Source organism: Rattus norvegicus, chromosome 5, assembly GCF_021556685.1.
Source record: "Rattus norvegicus strain SHRSP/BbbUtx chromosome 5, alternate assembly SHRSP_T2T, whole genome shotgun sequence".
Lineage (NCBI taxonomy): Eukaryota > Metazoa > Chordata > Mammalia > Rodentia > Muridae > Rattus > Rattus norvegicus.
This window is the reverse complement of record NC_141538.1, coordinates 19,901,899-19,916,907: the sequence shown is the minus strand read 5'-3', so window position 1 is coordinate 19,916,907 and position 15,009 is coordinate 19,901,899. Positions and strand designations below refer to the sequence as shown.

Genomic DNA, 15,009 nt, shown 5'->3' with positions numbered 1-15,009 from the left:
GATGTGGAGGAAAGGATGGAGAAGGGTCAGACTGCCTCAACCCCAGAAACCTCAGAGACAGGACAGTAGGAATTGGCTATATCCTCTCCTTTCAACCTGGCACCAGAAAGCCAGCTTTCCCACCATTAACCCTAGTAACAAATTTACCACTCTGAGAGTATCAGATTTCACTCCTTGACCTTAAAAGGCAGCCCCAACTCCTGATTCTCCAACCTCTGAATATGCAGATGAAGTTTTTTCCAACATCTTGTCCTGGCCTATTGTACATGACCACACAAATCTTGTCCTAGAGACCCTGGTGATCTCTTCAGGAACATAAATTACCCCCCACCCCCCAATGGACTGAATTAGTTCTCTGAAGCTGTTCCCTGGGTGTGTGTTCTTTGCCTGTGCACTCACAGCTGACCAAGATCCTGTATTGTATCCCCTGCCCTACAGTCTAGCCTGGTGCATAACAGGTCTGTCTACCTGCAGGGGAAAACAAACAGGAGAAGGCAGCCTTCTAGGTGAAAAGACAGGTTTTACACCTTTTCTTTTGAAAGATGCTTAACATTCCTGGTTTTCCTGGTCATCTGTGGGCACAAGGACCTTTGTGCTCTGAACAGAAGGGCATGAGCTGAAGTGTCACCACTGTAGCAACACAGGCCTATCAAGGACCAGGTATCCAGGAAGGTGAAAGGATTTCCTGAACAAAACACCAATGGCTTATGCTCTAAGATCAAGAATCGACAAATGGGATCTCATAAAACTGCAAAGCTTCTGTAAGGCAAAGGACACTGTGGTTAGGACAAATCGGCAACCAACAGATTGGGAAAAGATCTTTACCAATCCTACAACAGATAGAGGCCTTATATCCAAAATATACAAAGAACTCAAGAAGTTAGACCGCAGGGAGACAAATAACCCTATTAAAAAATGGGGTTCAGAGCTAAACAAAGAATTCACAGCTGAGGAATGCCGAATGGCTGAGAAACACCTAAAGAAATGTTCAACATCTTTAGTCATAAGGGAAATGCAAATCAAAACGACCCTGAGATTTCACCTCACACCAGTGAGAATGGCTAAGATCAAAAACTCAGGTGACCGCTGATGCTGGCGAGGATGTGGAGAAAGAGGAACACTCCTCCATTGTTGGTGGGATTGCAGACTGGTACAACCGTTCTGGAAATCAGTCTTGAGGTTCCTCAGAAAATTGGGACTTTGAACTACCTGAGGATCCAGCTATACCTCTCTTGGGCATATACCCAAAAGATGCCCCAACATATAACAAAGACACGTGCTCCACTATGTTCATCGCAGCCTTGTTTATAATAACCAGAAGCTGGAAACAACCCAGATGCCCTTCAACAGAGGAATGGATACAGAAAATGTGGTACATCTACACAATGGAATATTACTCAGCTATCAAAAACAATGACTTTATGAAATTCATAGGCAAATGGATGGAACTGGAAAATATCATCCTGAGTGAGGTAACCCAATCACAGAAAAACACACATGGTATGCACTCATTGATAAGTGGCTATTAGCCCAAATGCTTGAATTACCCTAGATGCATACAACACATGAAACTCAAGAAGGATCACCAAAATGCGAATGCTTCACTCCTTCTTTAAAAGGGGAACAAGAATACCCTTGGCAGGGAATAGGGAGGCAAAGTTTAGAACAGAGACAGAAGGAACACCCATTCAGAGCCTGCCCCACATGTGGCTCATACATATACAGCCACCCAATTAGACAAGATGGATGAAGCAAAGAAGTGCAGGCCGACAGGAACCGGATGTAGATCTCTCCTGAGAGACACAGCCAGAATACAGCAAATACATAGGCGAATGCCAGCAGCAAACCACTGAACTGAGAATAGGTCCCCCGTTGAAGGAATCAGAGAAAGGACTGGAAGAGCTTGAAGGGGCTCCAGACCCCATATGAACAACAATGCCAACCAACCAGAGCTTCCAGGGACTAAGCCACTACCTAAAGACTATACATGGACTGACCCTGGACTCTGACCTCATAGGTAGCAATGAATAGCCTAGTAAGGGCACCAGTGGAAGGGGAAGCCCTTGGTCCTGCCAAGACTGAACCCCCAGTGAACGTGATTGTTGGGGGGAGGGTGGTAATGGGGGGATGATGGGGAGGGGAAGTCCATATAGAAGGGGAGGGGGAGGGGTTAGGGGGAATGTTGGCCTGGAAACTGGGAAGGGGAATAAAAATCGAAATGTAAATAAATACTCAAGTTAATAAAGATAAAAAAATTATATCTATGAACTTTCTCATAAGTATGGTTCTATTACTATTTTAAAATTATATAATGAGATTGAAACCTGAATTTTAAAATAAAAAGGTTAAAATATGAATGGTAAATAAAGTGCTAATATTGGAATAATAAAAGAATTGTTATAAATTGTTTTATCAAAATAAAATATTTACTCAAAAAAAAAAAAAAAAAAGAACAAGGAGAGAAGAATGGAGTTTGGAGGTAGCACAGAAAACCTGGAAATGCGGTGTTGGGAAGAAGGGCTCACTGTCTGGATGTGCCTCTGACCTATGTGGTGGTTGAATAGGAATGGCTGCTGGCCATAAGAGCTTGCCCAGGATTTTTAAGAACTCTGGGGAAAGTAAAAGGTTGAGGAGAAGGAACAAATTGATTAGCTGGTGAGATCGGTACCCTCGTTAAAGAAACATAGAAAGGAATACACTCAGGTTTTGGGGTTTTTTTGAGTTGATATTTTTACAAGATTAGAGACAAAAATCTTAACCCCTAGATGCCTTGCTAGCAGTTACAGGTGTGGCTTACTTCTGGAGGGCACCCTCTGAGACATGTAGATTCTTTGGTCCAGGGACAAAGAACTGGACCAGGAACACTAGATAGTGGCAGAGAAAGAGATGGTTATTAACAGCACTTCAGAGGGTGGCAGCAGGCAGCAGGCCTAGAGCCAAGATAGCTTAGACACCTGCAGGCTCAGCCATGGCAGTGGAGAGCTGTAGAGGTCGTTTACATAGCACGCACTTTCCCCCATATTTGGATGTGGGCTTTCCTGGCACATGTTCTGACCCTTGTGTAACCCTTATGCAGGCTTTCTAGCCTTTCTTTCAACTGACTTCTTTCTTATAGCTATCTTGATGCCTCTTGTGGCCCTCTACTCTACTGACACAGGACTATGCAACATCTGTCCTATGTCTCTCTTGTTCAGTGAACATAATGTCTGTAGGATTCAGCCATTTTCAAAATCAGCAGAATTTCCTTTTCCTGTACCAAATATTTATTCCCCCCCCCTCTCTCTCTCTCTCTGTGTGTGTGTGTGTGTGTGTGTGTGTGTGTGTGTGTTATAGAACACATTTTCTTTTTCCACTAGTCCACCACTGAATATTTATTTCACCTCTTAACTCTTGTGATAGTAATGCAGTAATTGGGGGTTTGTATTTCTTTTCAAGATCCCAATTTTATTTCTTTTGAATAAAAAAATGAAATAAGATTTCTGAGTCCTGTAATAATAGTGATTTCATTTTTAATTTTTGGGTAATTTTTGTGATTATTTCCAATATTCTCCAGCAATGCACAGATTCCACCATTTGCCCCTTTTCTCCCAGAACTTGTTATTTGTTCTTTCGTTTGGGCATTTCCAAGAGAAGGTCTGACTCTGTAGTTCAGGCTGGCCTTAGTTTATTATCCCCCTGACTCAGCATCTGAGTGCTTAGGCTGTTTTTCTGATGCCCACTCCTTGTACCAGATATGAAATATTTATTAATGATGATAAGCTTCTTTTTATTTGTACATCTTTAGAGAAATAACTGTCCAAGTATTTCTTCTTGATCTATTTTTTAAGCCAGGTGTTTTTGTTAATATTGTGTTATGGAGTTATGTATAATGTATTTGAATGCACCACACACAGTGTTGTGGGGTACTCACTAGACAAGACTATTTGGACATGGGTTTAAGCCAGTAGAACGTCGTTGTTAGCCAGCCACTGGGACCCCAGTGAAGCCCCAAGCCTTTCTCAGAATGAGCTTTTAAGCACAAAAACCATATTCTGGGTTGACATACTTCAGTTACCAAGGGCAGTTAGCTAGAAGCAGAACTGTAGAGGCCAAAAAGCAAGTTTAGTACATTTAGATACTTTTGCAGAGCTGTGGATTAGGTGTGTAGGTTTTTGTTTGTTTGTTTGTTATTTCGGCAGGTGGTATGTGCTGAGTTTTATGGCCCAAATGGAACCTCCATCATGGGAGTAGTTGTGCTAAGATCTGGGCCCTGATACAATGCATGTGTACATATACGTAATACACATAGAAATGTAGGTGTAGATGCTTGGGTGTGTGCACTCTGGAGGGCAGAGGATAATGCAAGATGTCTCTTTCTATCACTTTCCCCTATGGTCTGTGTCAGGCTCTTTCACTGAATGGAGACTTGACGTATTGGCTAGGCTAGCTGGCTTGCAAGATCCCAGGCTTCATCCCTAAGTCCCTGTGTTCAAGTCCCTGGGCTTGTAGGCATGCACTAATGAGCCCAGAGTTTTACACTGGTACTGGGATTAGAACTTAGGTGATCACACTTGCACAGAAAGTACTTACCCACTGAGTCATTTTTACATGTTTACTATTTAAATGGGCATATGCATGCTGGGAGCCTGCCCAGACTGGAATGGGCTTGAAGTGGGACACAGCGTTAGACGTGGCTTTAAAGCCTGATGATCTCTGGCCTTCTAGCTCACTAACTACACTGAGTGCTTGCTGAGAACTTCTAAAAGATTCTAAAGACTTTCTTTCTTATTCTATGGTTTAAAAACACTAGCTTCTCATTAACTCTGTGCTTTATTAAGCATTGTAACTCGTTGCTTTATTTTACTCTTTATGGTTAAATAAGCTCTAGGGAAACAATTCTTTCTTACTGTTCTGTACTAAGAACTTAACTTTCTTAACTCTTTCTTGTGCTTTGATAAGCTTTAATATCTGGCAATTAACACATACTGTTTAGCAGCAGGGAATTAATCAGCCAGAAACCTCCCTGGCTAAGCTGGTTAACTCTTTGTGAACCAGAGAAAAAGGAAAGGAAAAGAATTAAAATGCATAATACAGGCAGATATGCACAGTAACATATACATTCAAACATTCATACACCCACATTCTGGTTGGGCCTGACCAACACAATCAACTCCACAAGTATTCGTGAATGCTTACATATACCTACATACAAACATATAGACAAACACATATGCATTTGGATGAATGGATGGGTGTCTTAGGGTTTTATTGCTGTGAACAAACACCATGACCAATGCAAGTTTTATAAAGCACAACATTTCATTGGGGCTGGCTTACAGGTCAATCCATTATCATCAAGGTGGGAGCATGGTGGCATCCAGGTAGGCATGGTACAGGAGGAGCTGAGTTCTACATCTTCACCTGACAGAAGTCAGGAACAGACTGAGCATCCTCAGGCAGCTAGGAGGAGGGTCTCCAAGCCCACCCCCACAGTGACACATTTTCTCTAACAAGGCCACACCTTATAATGGTGCCACTCTCTGGGCCAAGCATATGTATCACATTCCATTCCCTGACCTCCATAGGCTTGTTCAAACACATGAGTCTATAGAGACCATACCTAAACATAGTATAATAAAAAAGTACATTTAGTCCAACTTCCAAAGTCCCCATAGTTTATAGCATGTCAACAATGCTAAAGTCCAAAGTTCAAAGTCTCTTCTGAGATCCATCCATTACTTAACTGTAATCCCTGAATTAAGACAGGCAACCAACTGGACAAATTTCACATTCTGTCATCTCCATGTCTGATGTCAAAGTGGTTTTCAGATCTTCAACTCCTTTTTCATCTTTTTTGACTGCAACAAACTTCTTTCTCCTGATCTGGTTCCAATCCCTGTTAGCAGCTTTCCTCAGCAGATAGTCATGGCTCTGGCATCTTTAACATCTTTGGGTCTCCAAGGCAACTTGTTTCAATCCACACATGATCCTCCAAAGGGCTGGCTTCACTTCTCCAGCTCTGCCCTCTGTTGATCCACTCCACTGCCTCAGATGTTCTTGGTGATCCTCCCATAGTACTGGCATTGCTAATACACTAGGGTCCTCCATTGCAACTAGGCTTCACTAATAGCCTCTCCTAGGCTCTCTTCTTGGTGCCAAGCCACAACTCCTTTGCATGACCCTTTCAGTCCTGGGCTGTCAATTGCAACTGAGGATGCACCTTCACCAATGGCCTTCCACAGCCTCTCACAGTGCCCAGCCACAACTGCTCTTCATGACACCTTCATGCCTTCAAAACCAGTACCACCTGGGTGACTCTTACACATTACCAAGTCCAGCCACAGCACAAAGTATAACCATGGCATCTCTGGAACACAGCTCTCAAAAATCACTTCCCAGAAGATTTCACCTCAATGATGCTGGTCTCTTTCTTAGCCCCAGTTAACGAGCATCAACTGTCTCCTTCTCCTCTTGGTGAAAAGCTCTCAGGGAGAACTTTCCCTCGGGATGGAGACCCTCCAACTCTAAAGACCAGACCGAGACACCACAGGATGCAATCAGCAAGAGGATTTGGTTTATTGTCGGGATACACAGGCACAGGCACCTGCGGGCGCTTCAGTCACTCGGGGGACTGGCGCGCCCCACGGAACCAAGGATGGGCTTTTATAGGATTTTGGGGAGCAGAAGCAAGCATACAGAAGCAGATGCATGGTTACAGGGATATAATTGGTGGATTCTAATATGGCAAGGGTTTAGCCCCGGGGGCAAGTTTCCTAGCTACCTTCTTGGAACATAACGACTGACTCGGCCCCCCACCAGGGTGTGGGACCTCTCCCGGGGCTTTTTTCATTGTCAGGTGCTCAACCGAAGTCGTCCTGTTGCCAGGCCTTCAACCAGACACATCTTGCTTGGCAGCCGCTGTGTACTCAGTGTTCTAACCTTTCCCTGAACCAGTCATCTTAAGTACAGCCTTGCAAAATGGCGTTACTGCTGCTAAGCTGGGGTCTTTCATTGGATATAAAGCCAGAGACACATGGCTGAAGCTGCTGAGTTCTGCTGCTTGCAGGAGCTGGAACATGGACCCCTTGGTCTATTGCATTATCACTAGCTTCCTCTTTTCTTGGCTGTCCTGGATCTTGCTCTGTAGATTGACCTTGAATTTAGAGATCTGTATGCCTGTCTCCTGGGATTAAAGGTTTGTACTAAGTTGCCTGGAGCTAATTTAGCTGGGTGGGATCTTGCCCCAAGGTCATTACTCCCTTAATTCAATTTAATACCCTTGAACACAGGATTCAGCTCCATTTCACTTCCTGGTGTCCCTTTAATACTCAAACCATATATTTTGTATTTTTCCTTTTTCAGCTTCCCTTTTTTCATTAAAATGCTCTCCATGAGATTTAACCAGAGAACAAAATCTATGATGGGTGTTTCTGAGACCTCCTTTGTCAATGCAATTAATCTGAGTCTTTTCACCTTAGCCTCAGGCTGACTCTTCAGACAAGGGCAGAAAGCAGGCACATTCCTCACCAAAATACCACAAAAGCAGTCTTTACAGCACATACAGAAATTCTTCTCCTCTGAAACCTCTTGGGCCAGGCCTGCACAGTTCAAATCACTCTCAGTTACAAAGACTTCCTCATTCCTACTAAGATAGCCCATTAAGCCCCATTTAAAGCATTCCTCTGCTTTCCAAATCAAAAGTCCCCAAATCCACATTCTTCCAAACAAAATCATGGTCAGACCTATCACAGCAATAACCCAGTCCCTGGTACCAACTTCTGTCTTAGGGTTTTATTGCTGTAAACAGATACCATGATCGATGCAAGTTTTATAAAGGACAACATTTAGTTGGGGCTGGCTAACAGATTCAGAGGTTCAGTCCATTATCATCAAGGCGGGAGCATGACAGCATCCAGGCAGGCATGGTGCAGGAGGAGCTGAGTTCTACATCTTTACCCAATGGAAGCCAGGAACAGACTGAGCATCCCCAGGCAGCTAGGAGGAGGGTCTCCAAGCCCACCCCCACTGTGACATAGTTCCTTCAACAAGGCCATAAATTCTAATAGTGTCACTCTCTGGGCTAAGCATATGCAAACCATCACAATGGGTGAATGGGGCAAAGCTCCCCAAGACAAACCATTCAACCAACAAGTTTATTTCTTTTCTCTGGTCTTTTTTATACCTTCTTAGACAAAAAGTTCCTTAGAAAATTGCTTCAGAGATAAAATGTTCCAGAGAATGGGAGATACAGAAGGATGTTGATATTAAGTTCAAAGCAGTACTTTATTATAATATGCTCATTATAAGTTCAAAGCAACAGTTTCTACACAGCCTTGCCTTATCATAGTACACATCTGTGACTTTATCCTTGGACCTAAATGTTTTTCCTTGTACACAAATTTGTCCCGTCTATTTCTCTTTTTAGTATAATTATGAAAGCTCACTGTATTTCTTAAACACATTTCTTAAGCCTTTACTTATTATCATGAGGAGTGGACACACTCTAGTCTTGATTCTAACTTTATTACATCTCTCTAGCAACTAAGACCATCTCTAAAAACTTTCTTCCTAAAATTATTTGAATCAAATCAGGAATTCTATAGAATCATTATGTATTTGTCTACATAACATCACCATAAGTTAGTACATCTTTGTAGGTCTGTAGAGATCTGCTCAAAAGGGTGAGTCAATACCTAGTGATTATTATATACTTAGTAATAGAAGAAAAAGCATATCAGTCGCAGAGATCTTTCCTCTGGTTTAATCCTCTTGGCCTTGCCTAGAGAAGCAAATCTGTCACAGATTTAGTCCATGGTGGAACCATGTCAGGAAAATCACCTGCTAATTTTTAGTTTCTCCTAGATGGCTCTTGACAGATGCATAGTTTTTGAGCAGACTCTTCCACTCCATAGGCAGCTTTCTTACTGTGCATTGTTTCCTGTGTAGACAGGAAGTGTTAGATTCTCATGTACTGCCACTTCTCCAGTTTTGTTTTTGTGGCTTCTGCTTTGGCACCATCTTCAAAACCCACCACCAATGCTGAGGTCCTGGGTCATTTCTGTTGCAGTTTTATCTAGGTGATTTACAGTTTGGGGCCTTGATATGTGAATCTTTTATCATGTTGAGTTGGGGTTTGTGCATGGTATAACATGAGGGTGCATTTTCAGCAGTAATTCCGGTTTACCAAGCACATCTGTTACAGATGTTACATAGATACATAGATGTTACATCTCCCTGTGATGGCTATTCTTGGTTGTCCACTGACTATACTCCTGAAATTAACTAAAATTAAAAAAATAGAAGTTATACCTTTGAGCAATTTTTGCTTAATTTGAGATCTACTTCTAATCCAGATCTTTGAGGTTGGAAGACAGACCTTGAATCCAAATCTTTAATGCAGATTTAAACTGTGTCATGCCTTCTGCTGGAAGTCTATATAAAAGGACACAGGATGAAGGAAACTTTTGCTCTTTGCCTTCTTGCTTTCACCTTGCTAACAAGTCTATTCTTCACTGCCTTTAGACCCAACTCCTTCAGGATTCCATTGTATACTCAAGACCAGCTGAGACATCCAGGCTGATGGACTAAGCAACTACTGGATTCTTGGGACATCTGTGACCAGGCCCTCTACTGTCTATTCATACTAAGTAGTAGGGAAAGCATTCCCTAGTGGACTCCCTTTGTAAACTGTGTAAACCCTCAAGGCAGGTAAGTGGCCAGCCCATGCCCAAGGAACTCCAGCAGCCAGGATCTGCCCCCCGAAGACAGCCTTCAAGGTTCCAAGAATCCTTTTCTGAAATCTATAACTTTCATTTCCAACCCTGAGGCAGTAGAGTGGCCAGGTCCCATCTTAGAAGAAAAAAAGAAGTCCCACCAATCTTTGAAGAGGACAACCTGTCAATCCGTGAGCTCCATCAAGCTCAGGATTGAAACCCCACCAATCCTCTCCTTGGAAAGTGCTACCTCCAAGAAATCCAACATAAATAAGTTTTGCCTACTGCTCAGCTTCCTGCTGTCTTCTCACCCAAGCAGAAGCAGCACCCTACCTAGGTTGTTTCCTCCCAATAAATATCTTGTGTGAGGTTTATTGTGTGTTACTTTATGGTATTCCTTGGTTCCCAATTGCCAGGGTACGTTTCTCTCCAGATATGCAAACTTAAACTCTCCCTCAAGGACTTCCAACCTCCAGATTTCACCCACAGAACACCAGCTTCTCCAATGGACCTCTGGGGTATTTGTTGGCTTTCAACTGCTAGGATACCTTTCCATTTCAGTTGTGACATAGCCTCAAACTCACAGAGATCTGCCTGCCTCTGCCTCTTGCATTCTGGGATTAAAGGTGTGCACCACCAATGACTGTGTGGGGGATCTTTTTAACAGTGATATAGAGAGATGTGCTGGGTCAGAGAAGGAAAGAGAAAAAGGAGCCTAGTGAGAGTGTCAACTGTGTCAACATATACAGGCTGTTCTTATGGGGGAAATGGAGCAAGCCTACAGTGTGGGAGGGATCCCAGGAGGATGATGGTGTAGAAGAGCAGACCAACCTTAGATAAGTGAATGTTGCCTTACTTCTAGGAAACGCTGCTTTCTCGTTGCTTGAAACATCTGTCCTTATGCCATGTCTGCATGTCCTCTCTCTTCTTACATATATGAAGGCAAATCCTTCCGAGCCTTCTTTGAGACTCACCTCTCTGCTCATTCACATAAGGGCTTATCAGCAGTCTTCATGTTTTACCTCCCCAGGGATTCTAAATCATCTCTGTGCTGAAAACCTGACTTCCACCCTAGTATCCATACTGTAATTGTTAATGCAGTCTCTCTGTATAATTCATCCCACTTTCAAACTCAAAATCCTGCTCCACCTTCCTGTGTGCCAAGAATGCAGGTATGTGTAACCACACTTAGCTCCACATAATATATTTGGCCATGCAGGTCCCTCTACACAAATGATCTCTCCAAGTGTCCTTTTATATACCTTACAATTACCTGATACTTCACATATCCTTCACTGTATCATTTGAAGTCAATAAAATACCTTCTTCACCTGTAGTAACTATTGGCAGGATATAGTCTTGTTTTATAGGGTTAAACTCTGGTGGTGTCACGCCCACCTCGGCAGGCAAGAAAGACGCAACACGGTTGGATTCTTCTCAACAGTCTTTACTGCAGGACACCTTCATTGTTGACACGGGGAACACGAGCGGCAAATTTGCTCGCCTTATATACACAACAGTATGCTAATAATCTCTCAGGGATTGGTGGGGCATGGGTCACCCCACTATCACCCCACTACTTGTCCTCCAGGGATTGGCGGAGAATGAATCACCTCACCAGCATGGTGCCGCCCCCTCATTAGCATATTACCACCCAACTGACACCAGGTGCAAAACTCGCGCATGCGCAGTACTATTGTTCACCACAGAAGGGCGCCGGATCATACAGCTGCCCTGACGACGGGACAAGCCTGCGCATGCGCGGTAAGTTGTTTACATTCAGACAGGGCTGGCTGTCGACGCCATCTTTGTTTTGCCGCGCCGCTCCCTACATGGAGGAAATTCTGCCAAAATCTTTATATAACCTTTACAATTCTTTGAACTGGATTTACTCCGTTTTAGGACTTACAACAGTATATTGTAGGTACCACCAGCATGTAACCCATTGGAGAATTGCAGTTATGGCCTCTGTTCAGGGAAAATAATGGTTGGATAAAATGGGATCAGAAGCATATGCAAGGGACTGGCACCATGAAAAGTACAAGACTCATTATTCTTTGAGATGAATTGAAGGAGGTGAGGAGGGATGCTGGGCTTGTGTATTTGTGGGTTCATAGACAGTGGAAGGACAAGTTTCATGAAAACTTAGAGGGAAGATGGTTTGTTGAGAATGATGGAAAGGAGTCTTATTTGGGGTTGTGCTGAGTAACAAAGTCAGTCAGGCTGTTGCAGGACCAGGCAAAGGGGAGGCCAAGACTTCTGTACAATGGTGGAGCTGATGTGGTCTCTGTAGATTAAGTGTCTAACCTGCTCCTGAAATCTGTCTGGTTTGTTATATTTCCCATTTGTTATAGGTATGGGATTGTTCAGGGTGGCTTAGGTCTATGACCATTTTTACTTTACCTGTAAACTATGAAGTCATCCTATTTGCTGTGATTAAAATAATATAGTGGGATCTAAAGACAGCATGCTCATCTGGAAGGTGAAGGATGTATTGCATACATCCGTACATGATCCATGTTCCTCAGTAATTCCAGATAATACAAGCTTGAGAGAAAACACTTGCATTTCATTTTTCAGAGTAAAAATATCCATATTTCTTTCAATAAAAATTAAAATTGTTTATTTGAGGATTTGTGAACATGACAAACTATGAACTTCAAAGTTCATTCTTCACGTTCTGACAATACAGTCATCTTTTCATTTTAAATGTTGCTTCATTTACCAAACCTCTGAGAGTGACCCACCTAGAGCATGATGTGTTCTACCAACCATAACAGATCACACACACACACACACACACACACACACACACACTTGAACACACACAGGCATGCAGAGTGAGAGAAAGAGAGAGAGAGAGAACAGGTTTCCACCATTTTTACAAGGAATGGTCACATCTTTGTGAGATGTGACTCTCAGACCTGGCATGGTGCCAAGTAAAGTATTCAGACTGAGGGAAGGGTTAGTTGAGAAGGATTTGAATGCCACTTCTTTGGAGAGCAATATAGTATTGAACTCATGCAAAACAAAGTGTTACCATTTGTTCCTTGTATATCTATGCTTCAGGCAGAACAGAGGCTAGTGCATGCCCTGCCCCTGAGAACATGCTACTGTTATTGTGAGTGTGAGCACACTATCTAAGGCAGTCATGCCCACCGCCCTCTTGTCTGATAAGTATCACTATAGGTGGCTGCAATTTCCATTGTGAATCGAGAACTTTCCGTGGAGGAAGAATCTGTTATTACAACAGTCAGAATCACTGTAGCACAAGACATCCTATCTCTAAATCCCCTGTGCTAGACGGAATCCATGAGTTATTTTCTTGTTTTGTTAATAATAAATATATTCAAAACCACCTATGCTTCAACTGCTTTCTCAGCTAAGGACTTAAGTAAATCCTTATAGACTGTGGAGTTCATGAAGCGGGGATAGGAGTCTCTGTGCATTAGGGTGTAGATCTGCAGTTGAGCGTCATCAAAGATGTGTTGAGATGGATCCACCATGTTTCTGTTGATAACCTCTCGCACTCGGGAGTCCAGGCTGACCTGTGGAGAGAAGCAGCTGCTATTTCTCATTGTAAATCCATCCAAATTCCCATCTTATTTTTCTACCCCAAGGAAACAAGGTGTTCTAACAGTCTGAATCCTAATGGTCTGAACTACTGAGAGAAACTTTCAGGTGAATGAAAGGGAACTCTAGAGCTTCAGGAACCCCAGTGGCCCCTGGAAGGCCAGGGAAGCAGATTGCTTGCCCAAGACCAGAGGACTCAGCTGGTCATATTGAAGGGTCAACTTACTATTTCTTCTCAGGTTGTAAGGAATGTTGGCCCTTTAGAAAACCACACACTGCTTCGCTTCTTTTAAATGCATATAGGATGGCCTTTGAAGACAGAAGGCAGTGTGCACAGATTCATCCCTGCTAATGAAGGTAAAAGCTTGGGTGCTGCAGGCTTCTGCCTGATTAGAAGCTGGGTGTAGGCTTCTAGTGCCAGTCCAGGCTAACAGGAAGGCATCTGTAAAGGAAAGTGCTCAAATCACAGGGCCTGAGAGCCAGCGACATCCAGGTTTCTATCCCTGCTCTATCTATAGTAAGTGTGAATTCCTACTAGTGAACTTGCATTGGACATGAAGTGATGGTGGTTTCTAGGACTGTTGGTTTATGAGTATTTTTATTAGAAATAAAGTGCTTTCATATGTAGCAGAAGTGTAGCTTGGTCATCATGCAGGTCCCCCAACAACTGGAGCTGGGGCTGTGTCTGAGTCTGTTGCCAGCCTGCCTGTGCATCCTGTTGCCCCGACTAGACCACCTTGTCCTACCTCAGTGGGAGAGGTTGTACTAGGCTCTGCAGTGACTTGATGTCCTGGGAAGCTGGGGGTGAGGAGGATTAGTGTAGGGGCGATACCCAGAGGGAGTTCCCCTTCTCCTTTGAGAAGGGGAGCGAGGAATGCGGGGAGGATCTGTGTGAGGGGGTACTGGGAGGAGAGGGGAGGCTGATATTGGGATATAAAGTGAATAAATAAATAAATTTTAAAGAGAAATAAAGTGCTTGAAAACTAGCAAGCTCCTTCAATGGAGTCATCCACACTCCCAATTTAGTGAGCCCTGTGTATCTCTTATCTTCTTTCTCTTTCTATCTGTTCCCCCATGCATCGCAGTTTCTTCCTATTCCTCTCCCTCTCCTCTCTGTACAGCCTTAAACTCAGTGTCCAGGGCTCACATGCTAGGCGTGCAGCACTCCTTTACCCCCTACCACACTGGTCTATCTCCTTCCCCTCTGCTGTGCCCCGTTTCTGGGTCTGTGTCATTCATTGGCCTTCTGGAGAATGCCTTCACCTCTCCTCACACATCCTTTGATTTGGCCAAAGAATTCTTTCTAACATGCAAACTCTATCCTGACACTCAACTAACTGTGCCTCGCCCTGGTCCGTTGACTCTCTCAGGATGAAGTCCAAGTGTACCAGCCCCAAGGTTATGCTTTTGAGCCCAGCGTCATCTAATTCCTGTAATTTTCAGCTCCGTTTTACTGTTCAGCTCAGAAGGTGTCCGAACCAGGGCATTTAGAGGAAATAACTGGAATTTCCTCTTCCCGGGCCAGCCTCTTCTCATCTGCTTTGTCCGATGACGTCTACTAGAAGGTTCTCATCGGAAGCCAGAACACTGTCTAGTGGGGAGTCCTGCCATAGCTGGTAGCTTTTACTGCAGAAAACTTAAAAATTTCTTTAGTTCTCAAACAAGGCACAGACAGTACCCCGCAGTGCAGGACCACTGGCTGCTGCCACGTTCACTGATCATGTACCACAACGCTCTCCCCCTC

At 43.5% G+C, this 15,009-nt stretch overlaps 1 protein-coding gene across 2 annotated transcripts in view; it reads right to left on the bottom strand.

Annotated features, from left to right (window-relative positions):
* The window catches only part of Rgs20 (regulator of G-protein signaling 20), a gene marked incomplete at its 3' end in the record, with an annotated part of 597,802 nt that overhangs the window by 448,477 nt on the left and 134,316 nt on the right, over nt 1-15,009 (bottom strand). For both annotated transcript variants that reach the window (NM_001402015.2, NM_001127495.3), the window contains 1 exon segment: nt 12,552-13,240. In NM_001402015.2, the coding sequence (NP_001388944.1) occupies nt 13,052-13,240 (189 nt within the window).